We start from the raw sequence: 24,155 nt of genomic DNA, 5'->3' as shown, positions 1-24,155 counted from the left end.
AACCACAATTCTTTTTCATTGGAGGGATTGTGTTTTTACGCCATGTGTCCTATGGAAACACTGACATGTTTTATATGTTCCTCAAGTTGTTACGATTAAAACGATATGTAACATGTATAACTTTTCTTTTATCTAATGGCCTGTAAAAAATTCAAACCATTGTTAACAAATATACGTTCCTTAAAACCGCTCCATTCCCAGGCTTATAGCGCTTTTATCCTTTGGTCTATGGGGCTGTGTCAGGTGTCATTTTTTGCGCCATGATGTGTTCTTTCTATCGGTACCTTGATTGCGCATATGCGACTTTTTGATCGCTTTTTATTACAATTTTTCTGGATTTGATGCGACCAAAAATGCGCAATTTTGCACTTTGGGATATTTTTGCGCTTACGCCGTTTACCGTGCGAGATCAGGAATGTAATTAATAGTTCGGGCTATTACGCACACGCGGCAATAGCAATCATGTTTATTTATTTACTTTTATTTATAACCTGGGCAAAGGGGGGTGATTCAGACTTTTATTAGGGGAGAGGGCTTTTTATTGACAACACCTAATTTTTTTTACACATATACTAGAAGCCCCCCAGGGGACTTCTAGTATATACACTTTGATCTCTCATTGAGATCTTTGCTGTATAGTTAAACAGCAAAGATCAATGAGATCGGCACTCATTTGCTTTCGGCTGCTGCAGCCGAAATCAAACGAGTGCCGAGCCGGGGACTGCGCCATCTTGGAGCGGTTCCCGGCCGGCTTCAGTAACGGAGGTTGTCCCGGAGGAGCGATCTCCCCCACTAGACACCAGGGAATGTCTGAATCCGGTAATCAGAGCCAGCTGTCATCTTTGACAGCTGCCTCCAATTATCTAATTATCGCGATCGGACCGTGCCCGCTAATAGCCGCGATCCCGGGCTACATGAGGCACCCGGGATTGCGCGGTTTAGAGCGGGATCGCCGCGCAGCCCCGCTCTGAACGCCCACACCCGCGCGAGGACGTACAGTTACGTCCTCGTGCGGAAAAGGGTTAAGAAGTGTTCCTGTAAACAATCCAATATGCAATGAAGATTAGGTCGTCCACGGATCCCCCCTGTACTTACCGCTCGCTGTCTGCGCTTGTAATAGCACATACTTATAAGCTACTATATATTCTGCAGGAAGTGTTGTTTATTTACATTCAGACACAGTGCTCTCTGCTGCCACCTCTGTCCATGTCAGGAACTGTCCAGGGCAGCAGAAGTTTTCTATGGGGATATGCTGCTGCTCTGGACGGTTCCTGACATGGACAGAGGTGGCAGCAGAGAGCACTGTGTCTGAATGTAAATAAAACAACACTTCCTGCAGGACATATAGTAGCTTATAATTACAAATCTCTATAACGTTCTGGCACCAGTTGATGTTAAAGAAATTTTTTTTTCCGCTGGACAACCCCTGTAAAGGGGTTATCCAGTGCTACAAAAACATGGACACTTTATTTTAGAGACAACACGACTCTTGTCTCCAGTTCAGGTGCGGTTTGCAATTAAGCTCCATTCACTTCAATGGAACTGAGCAGCAAAACACCACCCAAGCTGGAGACAAGAGTGGGGCTGTCTCTGGAAGAAAGTGGCCATGTTTTTGTAGCGCTGGATAACCCCTTTAACCATTTAGCGACCCATGACGTATCTGATACGTCATGGTGCCGCGGGGGGTGTTCAGAGCGGGATCCCGCCGGGACCCCGCTCTGAACGGCGCTGATCCCGGCTGACACGTGCAGCCGGGCAGTGCCTCTGTTAGCCGGCGCGGCTCCCGTTGCCGCGCCGGCTAATTAAGCACTTCAATGCAGCTGTCAAACCTGACAGCTGCATTGAAGTGCTTTATGCACACTATCCCTGGTGTCTAGTGGGTCGGATCTCCCCCCGCGATGCGATCGCGGGGGGGAGATCCGTTCTTCTGCCCGTGCCGGGCCTCAGCGTCGGAATGACGCTGATCCCGACTCGGCAATAGATTGCTATGGCCTGCAGCAGGCCATAGCAATCTATGACCAATCTAATCGATCTTTGCTGTGTATATAAACAGCATTGATCTCTATGAGAGATCAGTGCTATGTATATACAAGCCCCCCAGGGGGGCTTCTAGTCCATGTAAAAAAAAAAGTAAAAAAGTGTTTTTATTAATAAAAAATCCCCTCCCCTAATAAAAGTCCAAATCACCCCCCTTTTCCCATTATAAATATAAATTAATAAATAAACAAATAAATAAACATATTTAGTATCGCCGCACACGTAATCGCCCGAACTATTAATTAATCACATTCCTGATCTCGCACGGTAAACGGCGTCAGCGCAAAAAAAATTCCAAAGTGCAAAATTGCGCATTTTTGGTCGCATCAAATCCAGAAAAAATGTAATAAAAAGTGATCAAAAAGTCGTATATGCGCAATCAAGGTACCGATAGAAAGAACACATCATGGCGCAAAAAATTACACCTGACACAGCCCCATAGACCAAAGGATAAAAGCGCTATAAGCCTGGGAATGGAGCGGTTTTAAGGGAGGTGTATTTGTTAACAATGTTTTGATTTTTTTAAAAGCCATCAGATACAATAAAAGTTATACATGTTACATATCGTTGTAATCTTAACGACTTGAGGAACATGCATAACAAGTCAGTTTTACCATAGGGTGAACGGCGTAAATGCAAAACTCCCCGAAATCAAAACAAATTCGTTTTTGTTTTCAATTTGACAGCGCAAATGATTTTTTTCCGGTTTCGCAGCATATTTTATGGAAAAATAATGCCGGTCATTGCAAAGTACAATTGGTTTCGCAAAAAATAAGCGCTCATATAAGTCTCTCGGTGAAAAAATGAGAGCGCTATGGACTTTTAAACATAAAATGGAAAAAGCAAAAGCGCAAAAACGAAAATTGGCTTTTACCTTAAGGGGTTAAGGCTGGCTTCACACTGTTTTTTTTTTGTTTTGTTTTAAGTGAAAACATCTTGGCGGCCAGATGTTAGCTGGAAGTCAATGGAAGTTTATGATGTGCCTTATTTACATGGCATTTTTTGGGGTGGCGTTTTTTTCTCCTCGCTGGTGTTTTTGAGCCTCTGGCAGTTTTTTTTCCAAAACGCAGCATGCTGAGGGTGTGGCGTTTTTCTACTATAGACTGATGGTCTTAAAAATGTCATTGCTGTGAGTATGGTGTTTTTTTCCTGGCGTTTTTGTCACCTATTGTGGTCCAGCAGCTAGGTCATGTGACAGCAGAGGCAAAAAAATTCAGCACGCAAAAACACCTAAACCAGAAAAAAGATTATTCACACAAAGTCAAAAGCGCTAGAAAAAAACGCCAGAAAAACGTAACACATGAAAAATGCCATGTGCTACATTGGCGTTTTTTGCCAAACAAAAGTGATCTGTGTGGTTTTTTTTTTGGCAAACCGTGCCGTTTTTTTTCTACCAAAGACATCAATGGGATTGTTCTGGTTGTTTCAAAATACCATTGCTGTGTGTATGGTGTTTTTTTTTTTCCGGGTGTTTTTGTCACCGCTTGTGGTCCAGCAACTATGCCATGTGATGGTAGAAGAAAAAAAAGTTCAGCTTCACACGCCGCACGCTCCATTGTGTGAACTGACAGGTTCTCTGCGGCCACTATTCAATGAATAGTGGCCGCAGAAAACTGACATGTTAGCTAGCGATCCCGGCCGGAGTTTATACTATGTGTATATGCTCCGGCCAGAATTCCCTCTAACTGCACTGCACATAGGTTGTGTATTAATCACGTCCGTTGTTGTACATCGGCAACAACGGCCATGATTAATATACGACTCACGTTGTTTGGTTTGAATATAGCCGTAGAGTGTGTTAAGCAGTGTCCATTTAAGGTAAATGTAAGGATAGCTACTGGGGCATGCATTAAAAGGGTTATCCTCTACCTTCTGCTCTATGTACTTTAAAAAAAAAAACAAAAAACATAGAACCCTATGAAAGATGGATGCCACTTTATAGCAATAGTGATATATATACATCAGATATACTGTGGTGCCTTGGATTACGAGCACAATGTGTTCCGGAACTGTGCTTGTAATCCAAATCCACTCTTAAACCAAATCAAATTTTCCCATAGGAAATCACTGAAATGCAGACAATTGTTTACACACCCCAAATATAATGATTTTATATTTTGAATAACATGTAAAACAAATAAAACAAACAATGAGAAACAGCTGAATATGTGATATTATAGGTACAGTATAGTAATCAGCATGTGGAGTATAGTAGGTGCATAAACCTGAAAAACAGCAGCAGTTTGTAGATACAGGATGGAACTGCAGATCCCCATAATGCAGTAGTGTAGTACAACAGGCTAGAATAGAGAAGCAGGGCTGCTGTCAGAGGGCTGTGTGGTCACATGACTGCAATGGAGAAGGGGTGTGTATTCAGCATGGACCAATCAGGACTGACCGAGACTGCAGGGAGCATGGAGGAATGAGCAGGGCAGATGTGGGCACAGTATAGCAGCACTCTCTGTCTGGGGAGAGAGGGGTTACAGCTATGGAGAGATTACCTCCACAGTCCTGTCCCCTGATGCAAGCCCCAGCTTGAAGTGGATCTGCTATGATTTGGAAGGTGAGGGGACTTCCTGGGTCAGAATACAGTGCTGTAGACCCCACTATGCAGACCATGACCCTCCCCCACAGTAAAGGGAGCTATTAAACCAAAACAATTCTCTTAAATCAAGTCACAATTTTGAAAAACTGTGAGCTCTTAAAGGACAACTCCCACAAATTTTTTTAGCTTATTTAACACATTGCAAAGTTATATAACTTTGTAATGTGTGTAAATAAGCGGTCTGGCCCCCTTCCCCCACCCCCCGGAAGTTAAATAAAGTATACATTACCAATTACTGTCGACACCAACCTCTTCTCCCGGGCGCCATCTTGTGACGATGTCGTCAGAGCCGGGGGGATGGGCCAGGTCTTCTTCCTCCTCGGCGTCTTCTGCTGAAGTGAATGGTAGAGGAAAAGGCTGCTGGTGCACTTGCGCACTAGCAGCCTTTTCATTGGCTGGAGCGCATCACATGGCTTCCAGTTTGCTCAGCCTTGATTGGCTGAGCTTGTTGGACGCCATGTGATGCGCTCCAGCCAATGAAAAGCGTGCGCAGCCTTTTCTCTCCCATGGACCCGGAAGTGAGGGAGATCACAGGACAGCGGCTGGAGGTGATGGAGACACGGACGGCGGGCGATTTAAGTGGCGATCGTCACCAGAGGGATGGTGAGTATGGTGTGTGTGGTTTTTTTTTAAGTAACCTAAATAAGACTTTTATGTGTAATCTGATTTTATTGGAAACCATGCAAAAATAACAGATACAGATCAAATAACGTGCAGTAAATTGCGACCTGCAAGTCGCATGGCATCCGGATTTCTAATATAATAAAAGAACATAAGTATAGAAGGCTAACAATTATAGCAATATGCCGCTAAAGGTGCCTGACGAACCAGAAGAAGCAATATCAACAACAGCAATGTGGAAATGCAAGCATAAAAACAAAGTAAAAGAAGAAGAGAGAGAAGAACCAGAAATAGAGAGGAGAGAGGGAGGCGGATGACAGCGGAAGGGGGGGGCGGACACCACAGCCAAGCTGACTCACTAGCCTAAGAGACTCATTCTCCAGATGGTAGAGGCTCACGGATAAGAGTGATAAACTCCTCTGAATCCATGAACAAACGCCAAGGAAACCACACTTTCTCAAATTTGTCAGTAAATAAGACTTTTAATCACCGATATCCATGTGCATTGAGTACTATATATATATCCGACAACTAGAAAGATGCTGGACAATAATCTTAGATCATTAGATTAAATCAATACTTTATTGTTATATACAGAAAAAAATATTTAAAACCACATTAAAAACAGGGAGGCACAGAAAATAATACAGTACATACATCAGGTGGTTTACAAGGCAGATAAAATAATGTATGCTCTATATCAGTGATTTTCAACCTTTTTTGAGCCGCGGCACACTTTTTATACTTAAAAAATCCCGGGGCACACCACCAACCAAAATGGCACAAAATGACACTAAAACAGTACATATTATACATATAGTTCACGGAGTTCACTCTTGGGGGTTTTTAAATCAGCTTCTTATCACCACAAGAGCTGCTTTTTAAGCCCTCAAGAGTGACATATGCCGGGCAGAGATCCTTTCAATAAATTATTCATTTTAAAAAAGTGAAATAAAAAAGGATAACCCCCTCATATATACAATCCCATGTAACCTCATACATACAGTCCCATGTATTCCCATATATATATATATATATATATATATAAACAGTCCCATGAAAACTCATACATACAGTCCCACGTATATGAGCACATAATTATCAGCACCATATACTGTGGTGATGTGCACTGTATAGCCACAGTATATGGTGCTGATAATTATGTGGCTCATATAACTGCAGTATAAAGGGGTACAATGAGACGTACTATGGCCATGAGGCCAGAGTACAAGTGCCCCCTGCTTTGCCCTCATACAGTAATAATGCCCCTGCAGTATGCCCCATATAATAATAATGCCCCCTGCAGTATGCCCCCATATAATAATAATAATGCCCCCTGCAGTATGCCCCATATAATAATAATGCCCCCTGCAGTATGCCCCCATATATTAATAATGCCCTCTGCAGTATGCCCCCATATATTAATAATGCCCTCTGCAGTATGCCCCCATATATTAATAATGCCCTCTGCAGTATGCCCCCATATATTAATGCCCCCTGCAGTATGCCCCATATAATGCCCCCTGCAGTATGCCCCCATATATTAATGCCCCCTGCAGTATGCCCCATATAATGCCCCCTGCAGTATGCCCCCATATAATGCCCCCTGCAGTATTCCCCCATATATTTATGCCCCCTGCAGTATGCCCCCATATAATGCCCCCTGCAGTATGCCCCCATATAATGCCCCCTGCAGTATGCCCCCATATATTAATGCCCCCTGCAGTATGCCCCCATATATTAATGCCCCCTGCAGTATGCCCCCATATAATGCCCCCTGCAGTATGCCCCCATATATTAATGCCCCCTGCAGTATGCCCCCATATATTAATGCCCCCTGCAGTATGCCCCCATATAATGCCCCTTGCAGTATGCCCCCATATAATGCCCCCTGCAGTATGCCCCAATATAATGCCCCCTGCAGTATGCCAATATGCACCAATAGTTTTAAAAAAAAACAAAACAACAAACCATCATACTCACCTAATCGGCGCTGTGTGTTCTCCCTCCTCTTCAGGCTCCGTCCTGTGAGCCGCGGCGACTGAACCTCCGGCAGGCGTGATGACGTCACATCATCACGCCTGCCGGAGAGGTCACGTCCCGGCCTCCCATAGGCTGCTGGCATGAAGTGCCGCGGCCTATGGGAGTCAATGTCAGAGCAGGACGCTGACAGGTCCTGCTCTGACATTGTGCGCGATTGAATGTTTCGCCCGCTCACTGTGTGAGCGGGCGGAACATCAATCCATCGGCATATCCCTAGAAGCTGCGCGGCCGCAGCTTCTAGGGATATTAAAGGGACAGTTTCTAATTTCCGACCGGGATCCCGCGGCACAGCTGGCGGGTTCTCACGGCACACCAGTGTGCCGCGGCACCCCGGTTGGGAAACACTGCTCTATATAATGCAGTAAATTAAAGGGGTAGTGCAGCGCTAAGAAATTATTTACAGAATAACACATTACAAAGTTATACAACTTTGTAATGTATGTTATGTCTGTGAATCGCCCCTTCACTGTGTCCCACCACCCCCACCCGTGTACCCGGAAGTGTGGTGCATTATACATTACCTGATCCGTGTCGCGCCGTCCGCCATCTTGTGCCACGACGTCATCTTCGGCCGGCCAGCCGAAGCTCTCCGATCGTCCCGAGTGCCGGTCGCCCTCTGCCGCGTCATCAGATGCTCAGCCGCGATTGGCTGAGCATAACTGTGCTCAGCCAATCGCGGCTGATGACGCTGAAGATGACGTTGTGGCACAAGATGGCGGACAGGCGCGACACGGATCAGGTAATGTATAATGCACCACACTTCCGGGTACACGGGTGGGGGGACACGGGGAAGGGGGCGATTTACAGACATAACATACATTACAAAGTTGTATAACTTTGTAATGTGTGTTATTCTGTGAATAATTTCTTAGTGCCGCACTACCCCTTTAATATGTCATTCAACCCCAGAAAGTACGGAGGTAAGCAAATATTGGTAAACAGGATACTCCAAAGTGCTTCAATACATGATAACTGTATATATATATATATATATATATATATATATATATATATATATACACACACACACTGCAAGTGCAGATAAGTGTTGACAGAACGTGAAAAAAAATGTATACAAAAGTGTACAAGAAATTAAGGAAAAGTTAATGTACAAAACAATCAAACAAGGAGTATACTTAAACCTCCAGGTAGGGAGATGTTCTGCCTGGTAAGACCACTCACCCAACGCTGCGTTTTGCTACACAAGCTTTATCAAGGGTAGTGGTAGTCAGGTTACTTGCCTATTTTATATGTCCACACACCAATCACATACTCGCTGTACAGTTGATAATCATCCCCACACTTAGCTCCAAACCAATCATAACTCTCCTACTAGACGGACTGTTCCACCCCCATCATACAGGTGTGTTTGCTCAAAAGACATCAGCACACTCACCCAGGTAATCGGCGCCTCCTTCACTGGCTGAGTGGACCTGAGATGTCACGTCTCGGGCCCGCGTCAGACACCCGGAAGCGGCCGGGAATCGGGCACCTGAGTGCCGAGATGCGGGACCCGCCGCTGGAACCGGGGAGGTTAGTGGACGTCTTTTTCCTCGGCCACCTCGTCCCTGGTCCCAGCGCAAAAGTGCCCCCACGCTGGAGTACCCCTTTAAGGGTGCCTTCACACCTACAGGATCTGCAGTGGATTTTCATGCTGCAAGTTTGCAGCGAAATCAGCTGTGGATCCTGTACTGTGAAGCTCAATGGGTCCCATACATGCAGCGGATCCGCTGCCTGCATGGGACCCAGCCCCTTTAACCCCTGCACCGCCGCCAGCAGCTTACAGCCCCCTTAAACCCCCGCATGCCCAATCGCTGCCGCTGATGATGCAGATTTGTTGCTGTGTTCAATTATTTAGATGAAATCTGCTGCGGATCCTGTACGTGAACGCACCCTATAATAAAATTCTGCATTAGTAAACACGTTTTGTACCTAAAAGATAACCTTGCTGTTAGTGTTCCCCATAGCAACCCGTGAGGTCACTGATTATTTTGTTGTTGCAGGCTGGTGGCCCGGAGTAACCGCTTCCCTGTTACATAATCAGCGCATTGTTCGGCCATGAGTATCCAGATCAGTGTGTTCAGCACTATGGGTCTGGCTACAGTAATATGGCTGCCGCTCCGTGGCGCCTGCCGTATTTCTCCCTATAGCCCCGTGCGATAAGCCCGTGCACTTTTCCGCAGGGGCAGGAAGCCCTGCGTAACCGGAAGTGATCGCTGTGGCGCTTCCCTAACGTGATCCTCGCAGCGGGAGACGCAACTGCTGCGCAGCGCTGCAGACACCGAGTGAGGTAGTGTGTGGTACATAACCGGGGAGATGGCTGACGTAGTCTATGGTATATTACCGGGGAGATGGCTGACGTAGTCTATGGTATATAACCGGGGAGATGGCTGACGTAGTCTATGGCAGGTTGAAGAGGTACACGGGAGGGGTGAAAAAATAAAGTTTTACCTTTGGTGCCGGGACACTGCTATCACTCAGCAATGTCCCGGCACCGATCACCGCCGCTGCTCTCTCCTCCTACCCCAGCAGCGTTCTGTGTGGGGGGCGGGAGATGCTGCTGGGGGAAGGACAGTGAGACTCAGGGCAGTAGCTCTTCTGGAGCCCGCGCCGACATCTACGGACCCCCCCCCCCCCCTGGACCTGCACCCATCGCCTGCAGATACGGACCCCCCCCCCCCTGGACCTGCAACCATCGCCTGCAGATACGGACCCCCCCCCCCCTGGACCTGCACCCATCGCCTGCAGATACGGTTGGCCCCCACCCCCCCAGGACCTGCACCCATCGCCTGCAGATACGGACCCCCCCCCCCCCCAGGACCTACACCGATCGCCTGCAGATACGGACTCCTCCCCCCCCCCCCCCCCGGACCTGCACCCATCGCCTGCAGATACGGACCCCCCCAGACCTGCACCCTGCGCCAGCAGATACGGACCCCCCCAGACCTGCACCCTGCGCCAGCAGATCAAGACGCCCGCAGCTACAGGTGCTGCTGGCAGCATTGGAGCGGTGCCGACAAGCACAGACCCCACTCTCACCCCCCCCTTCACCTCCCCTCTCGCCTCCATTCCCCTTTCACCCCCTCAGACCTCACTGCAAAGTAGTGATGCACCGAAATATCAATACTACTATCGATATTCGGGGCAAAATAATGGTTCGGTACCAGGATTTCCTGGTATCGATACTTAATGTTAAGATTAGAGAGAGGCCTTATTCACACGTTCCGTAATTTACGGATCCGTATTTCCGTATCCGAGTTAGTGCACATTGAAGTCAATTGGGCTATTCACACGATCAGTAGCAGAAATGGATGAAAATCAATCCGTAAAAAAAAAAGGACATGTCCTGGTGCGGACCCATTTTTTTTTTGCGGATCCTCTCATTGAAATCAATTGGTTACGGATTGTTTACGGATTGTAACATGTTGGCATCCGTATTTCCGCAAAAAAATCCGGATGAAGTGCATTGAAAAGCAATGAATAGTAAAAAAATGGAATTACGGAAATACGGATGTCCAATCCGCAATTTCTCACAGGTTGTTTCAGGACCAGAAAAAAATACTGAACGTGTGCATAAGGCCATAAACGGACTTCTGGTCCGAAAGCAGTTCCCTCTCTCGTCATGCCTGTGATCCAGGCCGCATAGGTGCGATCGCCCGAAAATGCGTCCAGGATATTCCAGGGATTTCAATATTGATTCCCTGGAATATCCTGGCTGCATATTCCCAGGAGCGCAACTATGCGGCCGGGATCACAGGCATGACGAGAGAGCTAACTGCTTTCGGACCAAAAGTCCGAACAGTTCACTCATTTCTAGTTAAGATGTGCAATAATGCAACTTAAAAAGTGACCGTACCACCAGGCCCAGGCTGAAGCACTGAAGGCGGCCGACCCACCCTTAGTGGGAAGAAACTCCAGCCCCTCCATGACGTGACTCTATTAGAATCAATGGAACCCTATCATAGAGGAGCTAGGGTTTCCTCCCACTAAGGGTGGGTCGGCCCGCCTCCAGTGCTTCAGCCTGGGCCTGGTGGTACAGTCACTTTAACATAGAGTATAGTGCAGAGAACATGGTCGGCGGCTAGCTGAGCGCCGGCCGTGTTCTGTGTGCTCCCCCGCGCTCCCCACACTACCCACTGGCCGATCTCTGCTCTGCAACTTGCGGGGGCTGCCCGGGTATGGCATGCCATTGTCACTATGGAGCGGTATTCATACTGGGCTATGCACTGTTATGACTCCCGGCCCCCGCACACAGGCCTCAGCCTCCTCACTACAGGACAATCTCTAAAGCCATTGGCTGCTGCGTACGGAGCGGCTCCAATGCTGCTGACACTTGACAGCGGCATCTACACAGTTAGACCGGCTATTTAACTGTGTAGATGCCGCTGTCATGTGTCATCAGCATCCGAGCCGCTCCGTACGCAGCAGCCGATGGCTTTAGAGATTGTCCTGTAGTGAGGAGGTTGTGGCCTGTGTGCGGGGGCCAGGAGTCACAGCGCAGCAAGGAGGGGGAGTGATGCAGCGGGCAGCATGGAGCAGGAGGTGAAGGTTCTGCTCCACTACAACTATTACTATCCCCTATGTACTATACTAGTGCTGGGTCAGCACTAGTATAGTATGTTGGGGATAGTAGTTGTATGGCTAACACATAAAACTAGTATAGCATGTTGTGGGTAGTAGTTGTATAGCTGTGTGTCAGCCATACAACTGCTATCCCCAATATACTATACTAATATTATGTGTCAGCCATACTACTACTACAACCCCTAACATACTATACTGTGCATCTACCATACTACTACCCCCAACCTACTATACTGTGCATCTGCTGTACTACTACTACCCCAACATACTATACTGTGCATCTACCGTACTACTACTACCCCAACATACTATACTGTGCATCTACCATACTACTACCCCCAACATACTATACTGTGCATCTACCATACTACTACCCCCAACCTACTATACTGTGCATCTACCATACTACTACCCCCAACCTACTATACTGTTGCATCTACCATACTACTACCCCCAACCTACTATACTGTGCATCTACCATACTACTACCCCCAACCTACTATACTGTGCATCTACCATACTACTACCCCCAACCTACTATACTGTGCATCTACCATACTACTACCCCCAACCTACTATACTGTGCATCTACCATACTACTACCCCCAACCTACTATACTGTGCATCTACCATACTACTACCCCCAACCTACTATACTGTGCATCTACCATACTACTACCCCCAACCTACTATACTGTGCATCTACCATACTACTACCCCCAACCTACTATACTGTGCATCTACCATATTACTACCCCCAACCTACTATACTGTGCATCTACCATAATACTAACCCCAACCTACTATACTGTGGCATCCTACCATACTACTACCCCCAACCTACTATACTGTGCATCTACCATACTACTACCCCCAACCTACTATACTGTGCATCTACCATACTACTACCCCCAACCTACTATACTGTGCATCTACCATACTACTACCCCCAACCTACTATACTGTGCATCTACCATACTACTACCCCCAACCTACTATACTGTGCATCTACCATACTACTACCCCCAACCTACTATACTGTGCATCTACCATACTACTACCCCTAACCTACTATACTGTGCATCTACCATACTACTACCTAGGGCTGGGCGATATGGCCAAAAAATAAAATCTCGATTTTTAAAAAATTTTGGACGATTCTCGATTTAAATCTCGATTTTTTTGTTTTTGCTAAATAAATAGGACATTTTTCTCCCTGCAGCATCAGATACGATTTTATTGACGTTTGAGACAACTATATTGTGTCCCAGTGTAACAGTGCTCCTCCTGTGCCCCCATGTAGTAGACAAACACATTGTGTGCCCCATATAAGTAGTTTTCCCAAATATGTGCCCTATGTACTCTGTGCCCCCATATAGTATAGGAGATCTTCTTTGTGCCTTCATCTAGGTAGGGAGTAGTAGTGAGGGTATAGTGGATAAGGGGTGTAATAGTACAGGTAAAGATGAGGAGTGTGGTAGTAGTACAGGTATAGATGATGGGTGTAGTAGTACTACTGAGGGGGTATGGGGTGGACTGGGGGTCACTGAGTGGGAATGGGCAGGCTGGGGGTCACTGAGGGGTATGAGGCAGGCTGGGGGTCACTGAGGGGTATGAAGCAGGCTAAGGGTCACTGAGGGGTATGGGGCAGGCTGGGGGTCACTGAGGGGTATGAGGCAGGCTGGGGGTCACTGAGGGGTATGAGGCAGGCTGGGGGGTCACTGAGGGGTATGAGGCAGGCTGGGGGTCACTGAGGGGTATGAGGCAGGCTGGGGGTCACTGAGGGGTATGAGGCAGGCTGGGGGTCACTGAGGGGTATGGGGCAGGCTGGGGGTCACTGAGGGGTATGGGCAGGCTAAGGGTCACTGAGGGTATGGGGCAGGCTAAGGGTCACTGAGGGGTATGGGGCAGGCTGGGGGTCACTGAGGGGTATGAGGCAGGCTGGGGGTCACTGAGGGGTATGGGGCAGGCTGGGGGTCACTGAGGGGTATGGGGCAGCTGAGGGGACACTGAGGGGTATGGGGCAGGCTGGGGGTCACTGAGGGGTATGAGGCAGGCTGGGGTCACTGAGGGGTATGGGGCAGGCTGGGGGTCACTGTGGGGTATGGGGCAGGCTGGGGGTCACTGAGGGATATGAAGCCGGCTGGGGGTCACTGAGGGGTATGGGGCAGCTGAGGGGACACTGAGGGGGTATGGGGCAGCTGAGGGGGTATGGGGCAGCTGAGGGGACACTGAGGGGGTATGGGGCAGCTGAGGGGACACTGAGGGGGTATGGGGCAGCTGAGGGGGACTAGGGCAGGCGTGGTAAAGTGTCAGGACTGCGCGGTGAGGTGCAGGGGCCGCAGTCAGGAGAGATGTGGTACCAGGCGGCTCCAGCCTCTTTCAGAGAGCCGCGGCTGACCTCTCCCGCCCCTTACACGTTAGTGCCGCGCTGAGCTGCGTCCCGCTCTCTTCCTGTCCACGTGCAGGTCCCGTTATGTGGAGGAGGCGGCAGGGATCGCAGCAGAAGGAGAGAACGTCGCTGCGGGTCCTGGAGCTGTACAGCGGCAGCGACGTTCTCTCCTTCTGCTGCGATCCCTGCCGCCTCCTCCACAGAAACGGGACCTGCACGTGTGACAGGAAGAGAGCGGGACGCAGCTCAGCGCGGCACTAACGTGTAAGGGGCGGGAGAGGTCAGCCGCGGCTCTGTGAAGAGGCTGGAGCCGCCGATACCACATCTCTCCTGACTGCCGGCCACTGCACTCACCGCGCCGTCCTGCAACTCTCTCCGGACCCGACACTTTACCACGACGCCGCCCGCAATGATATTTTTGTGAAAATCGAATTTACGATTTTCACAAAAAATCAAATCGATTCTAACTGTCTGGGCGATTAATCGAATTAATTCGATTAATCGCCCAGCCCTACTACTACCCCCAACCTACTATACTGTGCATCTACCATACTACTACCCCCAACCTACTATACTGTGCATCTACCTCTACTACCCCACCCTACTATACTGTGCATCTACCATACTACCCCCAACCTACTATACTGTGCATCTACCATACTACTACCCCCAACCTACTATACTGTGCATCTACCATACTACTACCCCCAACCTACTATACTGTGCATCTACCATACTACTACCCCCAACCTACTATACTGTGCATCTACCATACTACTACCCCCCAACCTACTATACTGTGCATCTACCATACTACTACCCCCAACCTACTATACTGTGCATCTACCATACTACTACCCCCAACCTACTATACTGTGCATCTACCATACTACTACCCCCAACCTACTATACTGTGCATCTACCATACTACTACCCCCAACCTACTATACTGTGCATCTACCATACTACTACCCCCAACCTACTATCCTGTGCATCTACCATACTACTACCCCCAAGCCTACATATACTGTGCATCTACCATACTACTACCCCCCAACTACTATACTGTGCATCTACCAGTACTACTACCCCCAACCTACTATACTGTGCATCTACCATACTACTATCTACCCCCAACCTACTATACTGTGCATCTACCATACTACTACCCCCAACCTACTATAACTGTGCATCTACCATACTACTACCCCAACCTACTATACTGTGCATCTACCCATACTACTACCCCCAACCTACTATACTGTGCCATCTACCATACTCCTACCCCCAACCTACTATACTGTGCATCTACCATACTACTACCCCCAACCTACTATACTGTGCATCTACCATACTACTACCCCCAACCTACTATACTGTGCATCTACCATACTACTACCCCCAACCTACTATACTGTGCATCTACCGTACTACTACCCCCAACCTACTATACTGTGCATCTACCGTACTACTACCCCCAACCTACTATACTGTGCATCTACCGTACTACTACCCCCAACCTACTATACTGTGCATCTACCGTCCTACTACCCCCAACCTACTATTGCTGTGCATCTACCGTACTACTACCCCCAACCTACTATACTGTGCATCTACCGTACTACTACCCCCAACCTACTATACTGTGCAATCTACCGTACTACTACCCCCACCCTACTATACTGTGCAATCAATACCGTACTACTACCCCCAACCTACTATACTGTGGCATCTACCGTACTACTACCCCCAACCTACTATACTGTGCATCTACCGTACTACTACCCCCAACCTACTATACTGTGCATCTACCGTACTACTACCCCCAACCTACTATACTGTGCATCTACCGTACTACTACCCCCAACCTACTATACTGTGCATCTACCGTACTACTACCCCCCAACCTACTATACTGTGCATCTACCGTACTACTACCCCCAACCTACTATACTGTGCATCTACCCGTACTACTACCCCAACCTACTATACTGTGCATCTACCGTACTACTACCCCCAACCTACTATACTGTGCATCTACCGTACTACTACCCCACCTACTATACTGTGCATCTACCGTACTACTACCCCCAAACCTACTATACGTGCATCTACCGTACTACTACCCCCAACCTACTATACTGTGCATCTACCGTACTACTACCCCCAACCTACTATACTGTGCATCTACCGTACTACTAACCCCCAACCTACTATACTGTACATCTACCGTACTACTACCCCCAACCTACTATACTGTGGCATCTACCGTACTACTACCCCCAACCTACTATACTGTGCATCTACCGTACTACTACCCCCAACCTACTATACTGTGCATCTACCGTACTACTACCCCCAACCTACTATACTGTGCATCTACCGTACTACTACCCCCAACCTACTATACTGTGCATCTACCGTACTACTACCCCAACCTACTATACTGTGGCATCTACCGTACTAACTACCCCCAACCTACTATACTGTGCATCTACCGTACTACTACCCCCAACCTACTATACTGTGCATCTACCGTACTACTACCGCCGCCCCAATCCTACTATACTGCCCTGCATCTACCGTACTACTACCCCCACACCCTACTATACTGTGCATCTACCGTACTACTACACTACCCAACCTACTAGACTGGCATACTACCGTACTACTACCCCAACCTACTATACTGTGCATCTACCGTACTACTACCCCCAAGCCTACTATACTGTGCATCTACCGTACTACTACCCACCTAACCTACTATACTGTGCATCTACCGTACTACTACCCCCAACCTACTATACTGTGCATCTACCGTACTAATACCCCCAACCTACTATACTGTGCATCTACCGTACTACTACCCCCAACCTACTATACTGTGCATCTACCGTACTACTACCCCCAACAGCTACTATACTGTGCATCTACCGTACTACTACCCCCAACCCTACTATAACTGTGCATCTACCGTACTACTACCCCCAACCTACTATACTGTGCATCTACCGTACTACTACCCGCCCAACCTACTATACTGTGCATCTACCGTACTACTACCCCCAACCTACTATACTGTGCATCTACCGTACTACTACACCCCCAACCTACTATACTGTGCATCTACCGTACTACTACCCCCAACCTACTATACTGTGCATCTACCGTACTACTACCCCCAACCTACTATACTGTGCATCTACCGTAGCTACACCCCCAACCTACTATACTGTGCATCTACCGTACTACTAACCCCAACCTACTATACTGTGGCATCTACCGTACTACTACCCCCAACACTACTATAACTGTCATCTACCGTACTACTACCCCCAAGCCTACTATACTGTGCATCTACCGTACTACTACCCCAACCTACTATACTGTGCATCTACCGTACTACTACCCCCAACCTACTATACTGTGCATCTACCGTACTACTGACCCCCAACTACTACTATACATGTGCATCTACCGTACTACTACCCCAACCTACTATACTGTGCATCTACCGTACTACTACCCCACCCTACTATACTGTGCATCTACCGTACTACTACCCCCAACCTACTATACTGTGCATCTACCGTACTACTACCCCCAACCTACTATACTGTGCATCTACCGTACTACTACCCCCAACCTACTATACTGTGCATCTACCGTACTACTACCCCCAACCTACTATACTGTGCATCTACCGTACTACTACCCCCAACCTACTATACTGTGCATCTACCGTACTACTACCCCAACCTACTATACTGTGCATCTACCGTACTACTACCCCCACCTACTATACTGTGCATCTACCGTACTACTACCCCCAACCTACTATACTGTGCATCTACCGTACTACTACCCCCAACCTACTAATAACTGTGCATCTACCGTACTACTACCACCCAACCGACTATACTGTGCATCTACCGTACTACTACCCCCAACCTACTATACTGTGCATCTACCGTACTACTACCCCCAACCTACTATACTGTGCATCTACCATACTACTACCCCCAACCTACTATACTGTGCATCTACCATACTACTACCCCCAAACCTACTATACTGTGCATCTACCGTACTACTACCCCCAACCTACTATACTGTGCATCTACCATACTACTACCCCCAACCTACTATACTGTGCATCTACCGTACTACTACCCCCAACCTACTATACTGTGCATCTACCATACTACTACCACCCAACCTACTATACTGTGCATCTACCATACTACTACCCCAAACCTACTATACTGTGCATCTACCATACTACTACCCCAAACCTACTATACTGTGCATCTACCATACTACTACCCCCAACCTACTATACTGTGCATCTACCAGTACTACTACCCCCAACCTACTATACTGTGCATCTACCAGTACTAACTACCCCCAACCTACTTATACTGTGCATCTACCGTACTACTACCCCCAAACCTACTATACTGTGCATCTACCGTACTACTACCCCCAACCCTACTTACTGTGCATCTACCGTACTACTACCCCAACCTACTATACTGTGCATCTACCGTACTACTACCCCCAACCTACTATACTGTGCATCTACCGTAATACTACCCCCAACCTACTATACTGTGCATCTACCGTACTACTACCCCCAACCTACCTATACTGTGCATCTACCGTACTACTACCCCCAACCTACTATACTGTGCATCTACCGTACTACTACCCCCAAACCTACTATACTGTGCATCTACCGTACTACTACCCCCAACCTACTATACTGTGCATCTGCCGTACTACTACCCCCAACCTACTATACTGTGCATCTACCGTACTACTACCCCCAACCTACTATACTGTGCAATCTGCCGTACTACTACCCCCAACCTACTATACTGTGCATCTGCCGTACTACTACCCCCAACCTACTATACTGTGCATCTAGCCGTACTACTACCCCCCAACCTACTATACTGTGCATCTGCCGTACTACTACCCCCAACCTACTATACTGTGCATCTGCCGTACTACTACCCCAACCTACTATACTGTGCATAGTCTACCGTACTACTACCCCCAACCTACTATACTGTGCATCTGCCGTACTACTACCCCCAACCTACTATACTGTGCATCTGCCGTACTACTACCCCCCAACCTACTATACTGTGCATCTACCATACTACTACCCCCAACCTACTATACTGTGCATCTGCCGTACTACTACCCCAAACCTACTATACTGTGCATCTGCCGTACTACTACCCCCAACCTACTATACTGTGCATCTACCGTACTACTACCCCCAACCTACTATACTGTGCATCTGCCGTACTACTACCCCCAACCTACTATACTGTGCATCTGCCGTACTACTACCCCCAACCTACTATACTGTGCATCTGCCGTACTACTACCCCCAACCTACTATACTGTGCATCTACCGTACTACTACCCCCAACCTACTATACTGTGCATCTGCCGACTACTACCCCCAACCTACTATACTGTGCATCTACCATACTACTACCCCCAACCTACTATACTGTGCATCTGCCGTACTACTACCCCCAACCTACTATACTGTGCATCTGCCGTACTACTACCCCCAACCTACATATACTGTGCATCTGCCAGTACTACTACCCCCACCTACTATACTGTGCATCTGCCAGTACTACTACCCCCAACCTACTATACTGTGCATCTCCGTACTACTACCCAAACCTACTATACTGTGCATCTGCCGTACTACTACCCCCACCTACTATACTGTGGCAGTCTGCGTACTACTACCCCAACCTACTATACTGTGCATCTGCCGTACTACTACCCCCACCTCCTATACTGTGCATCTGCCGTACTACTACCCCCAACCTACTATACTGTGCATCTGCCGTACTACTACCCCCAACCTACTATACTGTGCATCTGACCGTACTACTAACCCAACCTACTATACTGTGCATCTGCCGTACTACTACCCCCAACCTACTATACTGTGCATCTGCCGTACTACTACCCCCAACCTACTATACTGTGCATCTGCCGTACTACTACCCCCAACCTACTATACTGTGCATCTGCCGTACTACTACTACCCCCAACCTACTATACTGTGCATCTGCCGTACTACTACCCCCAACCTACTATACTGTGCATCTGCCGTACTACTACTACCCCCAACCTACTATACTGTGCATCTGCCGTACTACTACCCCCAACCTACTATACTGTGCATCTGCCGTACTACTACCCCCCAACCTACTATACTGTGCATCTGCCGTACTACTACCCCCAACCTACTATACTGTGCATCTGCCGTACTACTACCCCCAACCTACTATACTGTGCATCTACCGTACTACTACCCCCAACCTACTATACTGTGCATCTACCATACTACTACCCCCAACCTACTATACTGTGCATCTACCGTACTACTACCCCCAACCTACTATACTGTGCATCTGCCGTACTACTACCCCCAACCTACTATACTGTGCATCTGCCGTACTACTACCCCCAACTACTATACTGTGCATCTGCCGTACTACTACCCCCAAACCTACTATACTGTGCATCTGCCGTACTACTACCCCCAACCTACTATACTGTGCATCTGCCGTACTACTACCCCCACCTACTATACTGTGCATCTGCCGTACTACTACCCCCAACCTACTATACTGTGCATCTGCCGTACTACTACCCCCAACCTACTATACTGTGAGTCAGCTACACTACTACTACCCCCAACCTACTATACTGTGAGTCAGCTACACTACTACTACCCCCAACCTACTATACTGTGAGTCAGCTACACTACTACTACCCCCAACCTACTATACTGTGAGTCAGCTACACTACTACTACCCCCAACCTACTATACTGTGAGTCAGCTACACTACTACTACCCCCAACCTACTATACTGTGAGTCAGCTACACTACTACTACCCCCAACCTACTATACTGTGAGTCAGCTACACTACTACTACCCCCAACCTACTATACTGTGAGTCAGCTACACTACTACTACCCCCAACCTACTATACTGTGAGTCAGCTACACTACTACTACCCCATCATACTATACTGTGAGTCAGCTACACTACTACTACCCCATCATACTATACTGTGTGTCAGCCATACAACTACTGTCCCAACATACTATACTATGTGTCAGCCATACAACTACTACCCCCAACATACTATAGTGTGTCAGCCATACAACTACTACCCCCAACTTACTGTACTGTGTGTGAGCCATGCTACTAATACCCCAACATACTATACTGTTTGTCAGTCATACAACTACTACCCCCAACATACTATACTGTGGTCAGCCATACAACTACTACCCCCAACTTACTGTACTGTGTGTGAGCCATGCTACTAATACCCCAACATACTATACTGTTTGTCAGTCATACAACTACTACCCCCAACATACTATACTGTGGTCAGCCACACAAATACTACCCCGACATACTGTACTGTGTGTGAGCCACACTACTACTAACTCCAACTACTATAATAAAAACAAAAAAAGGGGAAAATATTGGCATCATGGCATGCGTAATTGCACATTTAAATTATCACCTTCCCGATCTCGCAAAGTATATAATGTTTGCACCAAAAAAAGTCATATATGCAAACATGGTACCAATCAAAGCTGCAAATCATTGTGCAAAAAAAAAGACTCAGGCAGCCCTACAGCCTAAACGATTTAAAAAGTTATAAGAATCAGAATACAGCAATATTAAGCACGTGTATTTAAAAAAACAAAAAAATTTAACTTTTGTAACATTTGTACAGTGTAAGTTGTAAATAAAAGTGAAAATATATTGTACCATTGTAATAGTGCGGACCTGGGGGCATTATATTTAATTATTATAGGGGGGTTATATGCTAAGTATCGAATTGGTATTGAGTATTCTATTATTGTGACATACCTACTGCAGAGCCGACTCCCCGGCTCAGAGTCAGAACACATTAAGACCCCATTCAAGCCTGGATCAGGTGAGGGGGGCTGTGGGGGACATTACTGTGGAGGACAGTTCTATGGGAGCATTACAGGGGACATTACTATGGGGGAAGAGCAGGGGACATTACTATGGGGGCAGTGGACATTACTGTGGGGCAGAGCAGAGGACATTACTATGGGGGCAGAGCAGGGGAGATTACTATGGGGGCAAAGCAGGGGGCATTACTATGGGGAAAGAGCCGGGGGCATTACTATGGGGCCAGAACAGGGGACATTACTATGGGGACAGAGCAGGGGACATTACTATGGAAGGTTTTCTCCACAGGTTGATGGGGTACGCGGGAGGGGAGAAAAAAAATAAAATTTTACTTTTGGTGCCGGGACACTGCTATCACTCAGCAATGTCCCGACACCGATCGCTGCTGCTCTCTCCTACCCCAATAGCCCAGCAGTGTTCTGTGTGGGGGACGGGAGATGCTGCTGGGGGAAGGACAGTGAGACTCAGGGCAGTCAGTAGCACGAGGTGCCGGCAGCTATCTCCCCTGCTCACCTGGAGCCTGCGCCGACATCTACGGACCCCCATTATCCCCCCCCCTCGATCCGCGTTGGCGTCTACAGACCCCGGGTACCCCGCCCCTACCCTCAATCTCTCTCTCCCCCCCCCCCCCCGGGACCCCCGCCTGCAGATACAGACAGACCCCGCCCGCCTGCAGCTACAGGTGCTGCCGGCAGCATTGGAGTGGTGCCGACAAGCACAGACCCCACTCCCACCCCCCCTTAACCTTCTCTCTCCCCTCTATTCCCCTCTTTACCCCTTCAGACCTCACTGCAGAGCCGACTCCCTGGCTCAGAGCAGGGGGCATTACTATTGGGGCAGAGCAGGGGGCATTACTATTGGGGCAGAGCAGGGGGCATTACTATTGGGGCAGAGCAGGGGGCATTACTATTGGGGCAGAGCAGGGGGCATTACTATTGGGGCAGAGCAGGGGGCATTACTTTTGGGGCAGAGCAGGGGGCATTACTTTTGGGGCAGAGCAGGGGGCATTACTATTGGGGCAGAGCAGGGGGCATTACTATTGGGACAGAGCAGGGGCATTACTATTGGGGCAGAGCGGGGACATTACTATTGGGGCAGAGCAGGGGACATTACTATTGGGGCAAAGCAGGGGACATTACTATGGGGACGGGGCAAGGGACATTACTATGGGGGCGGCGCTCGGAACATTACTATGGGAGCAGGGGACATTACTGTGGGGCAGAGCTCGGGACATTACGAAGGAAGAGCACGGGACATTACTACGGGGGCAGAGCAGGGGACATTACTATGGGGCAGAGCTTGGGACATTACTACGAGGGCAGAGCACGGAACTTTACTATGGGGAGAGAGCAGGGGAAATTACTATGGGGCAGGGGGCATTATTATGGGGGCATTACAGGGGGCATTACTATGGGGACAGAGCAGGGGACACCCCCCATTCACCTCCTCTCTCCATTCCCTCTATTCCCCTCTTCACCCCCTCAGACCTCACTGCAGAGCTGACTCCCCGTCTCAGAGGCAGAAGACATTAAGACCACCTTCAAGCCCGGATCAGGTGAGGAGGGCTGTAGGAGCATTACAGAGGACATTACTATGGGGGCATTACTATGGGAGCATTACAGGGGACATTACTATGGGGGCAAAGCAGGGGACATTACTATGGGTAGAGAGCAGGGGACATTACTATGGGGAGAGAGCAGGGGACATTACTATGGGGAGAGAGCAGGGGACATTACTATGGGGAGAGAGCAGGGGACATTACTATGGGGGCAGGGCAGGGGAAATTACTATGGGACAGGGCAGGGGATATTACTATGGGGAGGGAGCAGGGGATATTACTATGGGGAGAGAGCAGGGGACATAA

The 24,155-nt window shown here is 48.3% G+C and overlaps 1 protein-coding gene across 5 annotated transcripts in view; it reads left to right on the top strand.

The window, feature by feature from the left end:
- The first annotated feature begins 9,474 nt into the window (after positions 1–9,474).
- The window catches only part of TDRD12 (tudor domain containing 12), a 181,804-nt gene continuing 167,123 nt past the window's right edge, over positions 9,475–24,155 (top strand). For 4 of the 5 annotated variants that reach the window (XM_069966195.1, XM_069966194.1, XM_069966192.1 and 1 more), the window contains exon 1: positions 9,656–9,724. In XM_069966195.1, coding sequence (XP_069822296.1) covers positions 9,693–9,724 — 32 coding nt within the window. In that variant the 5' untranslated portion in view covers positions 9,656–9,692. Of the gene's footprint in view, positions 9,597–9,655; positions 9,725–24,155 lie in introns of those variants that run through there. The other variant, XM_069966193.1, reaches the window with a different exon arrangement.

The sequence above is a fragment of the Dendropsophus ebraccatus genome, chromosome 4 (assembly GCF_027789765.1).
Source record: "Dendropsophus ebraccatus isolate aDenEbr1 chromosome 4, aDenEbr1.pat, whole genome shotgun sequence".
Taxonomy (NCBI): domain Eukaryota; kingdom Metazoa; phylum Chordata; class Amphibia; order Anura; family Hylidae; genus Dendropsophus; species Dendropsophus ebraccatus.
Note: the sequence above shows the minus strand (reverse complement) of the source record. Positions and strands in the feature narration are given on the sequence as shown.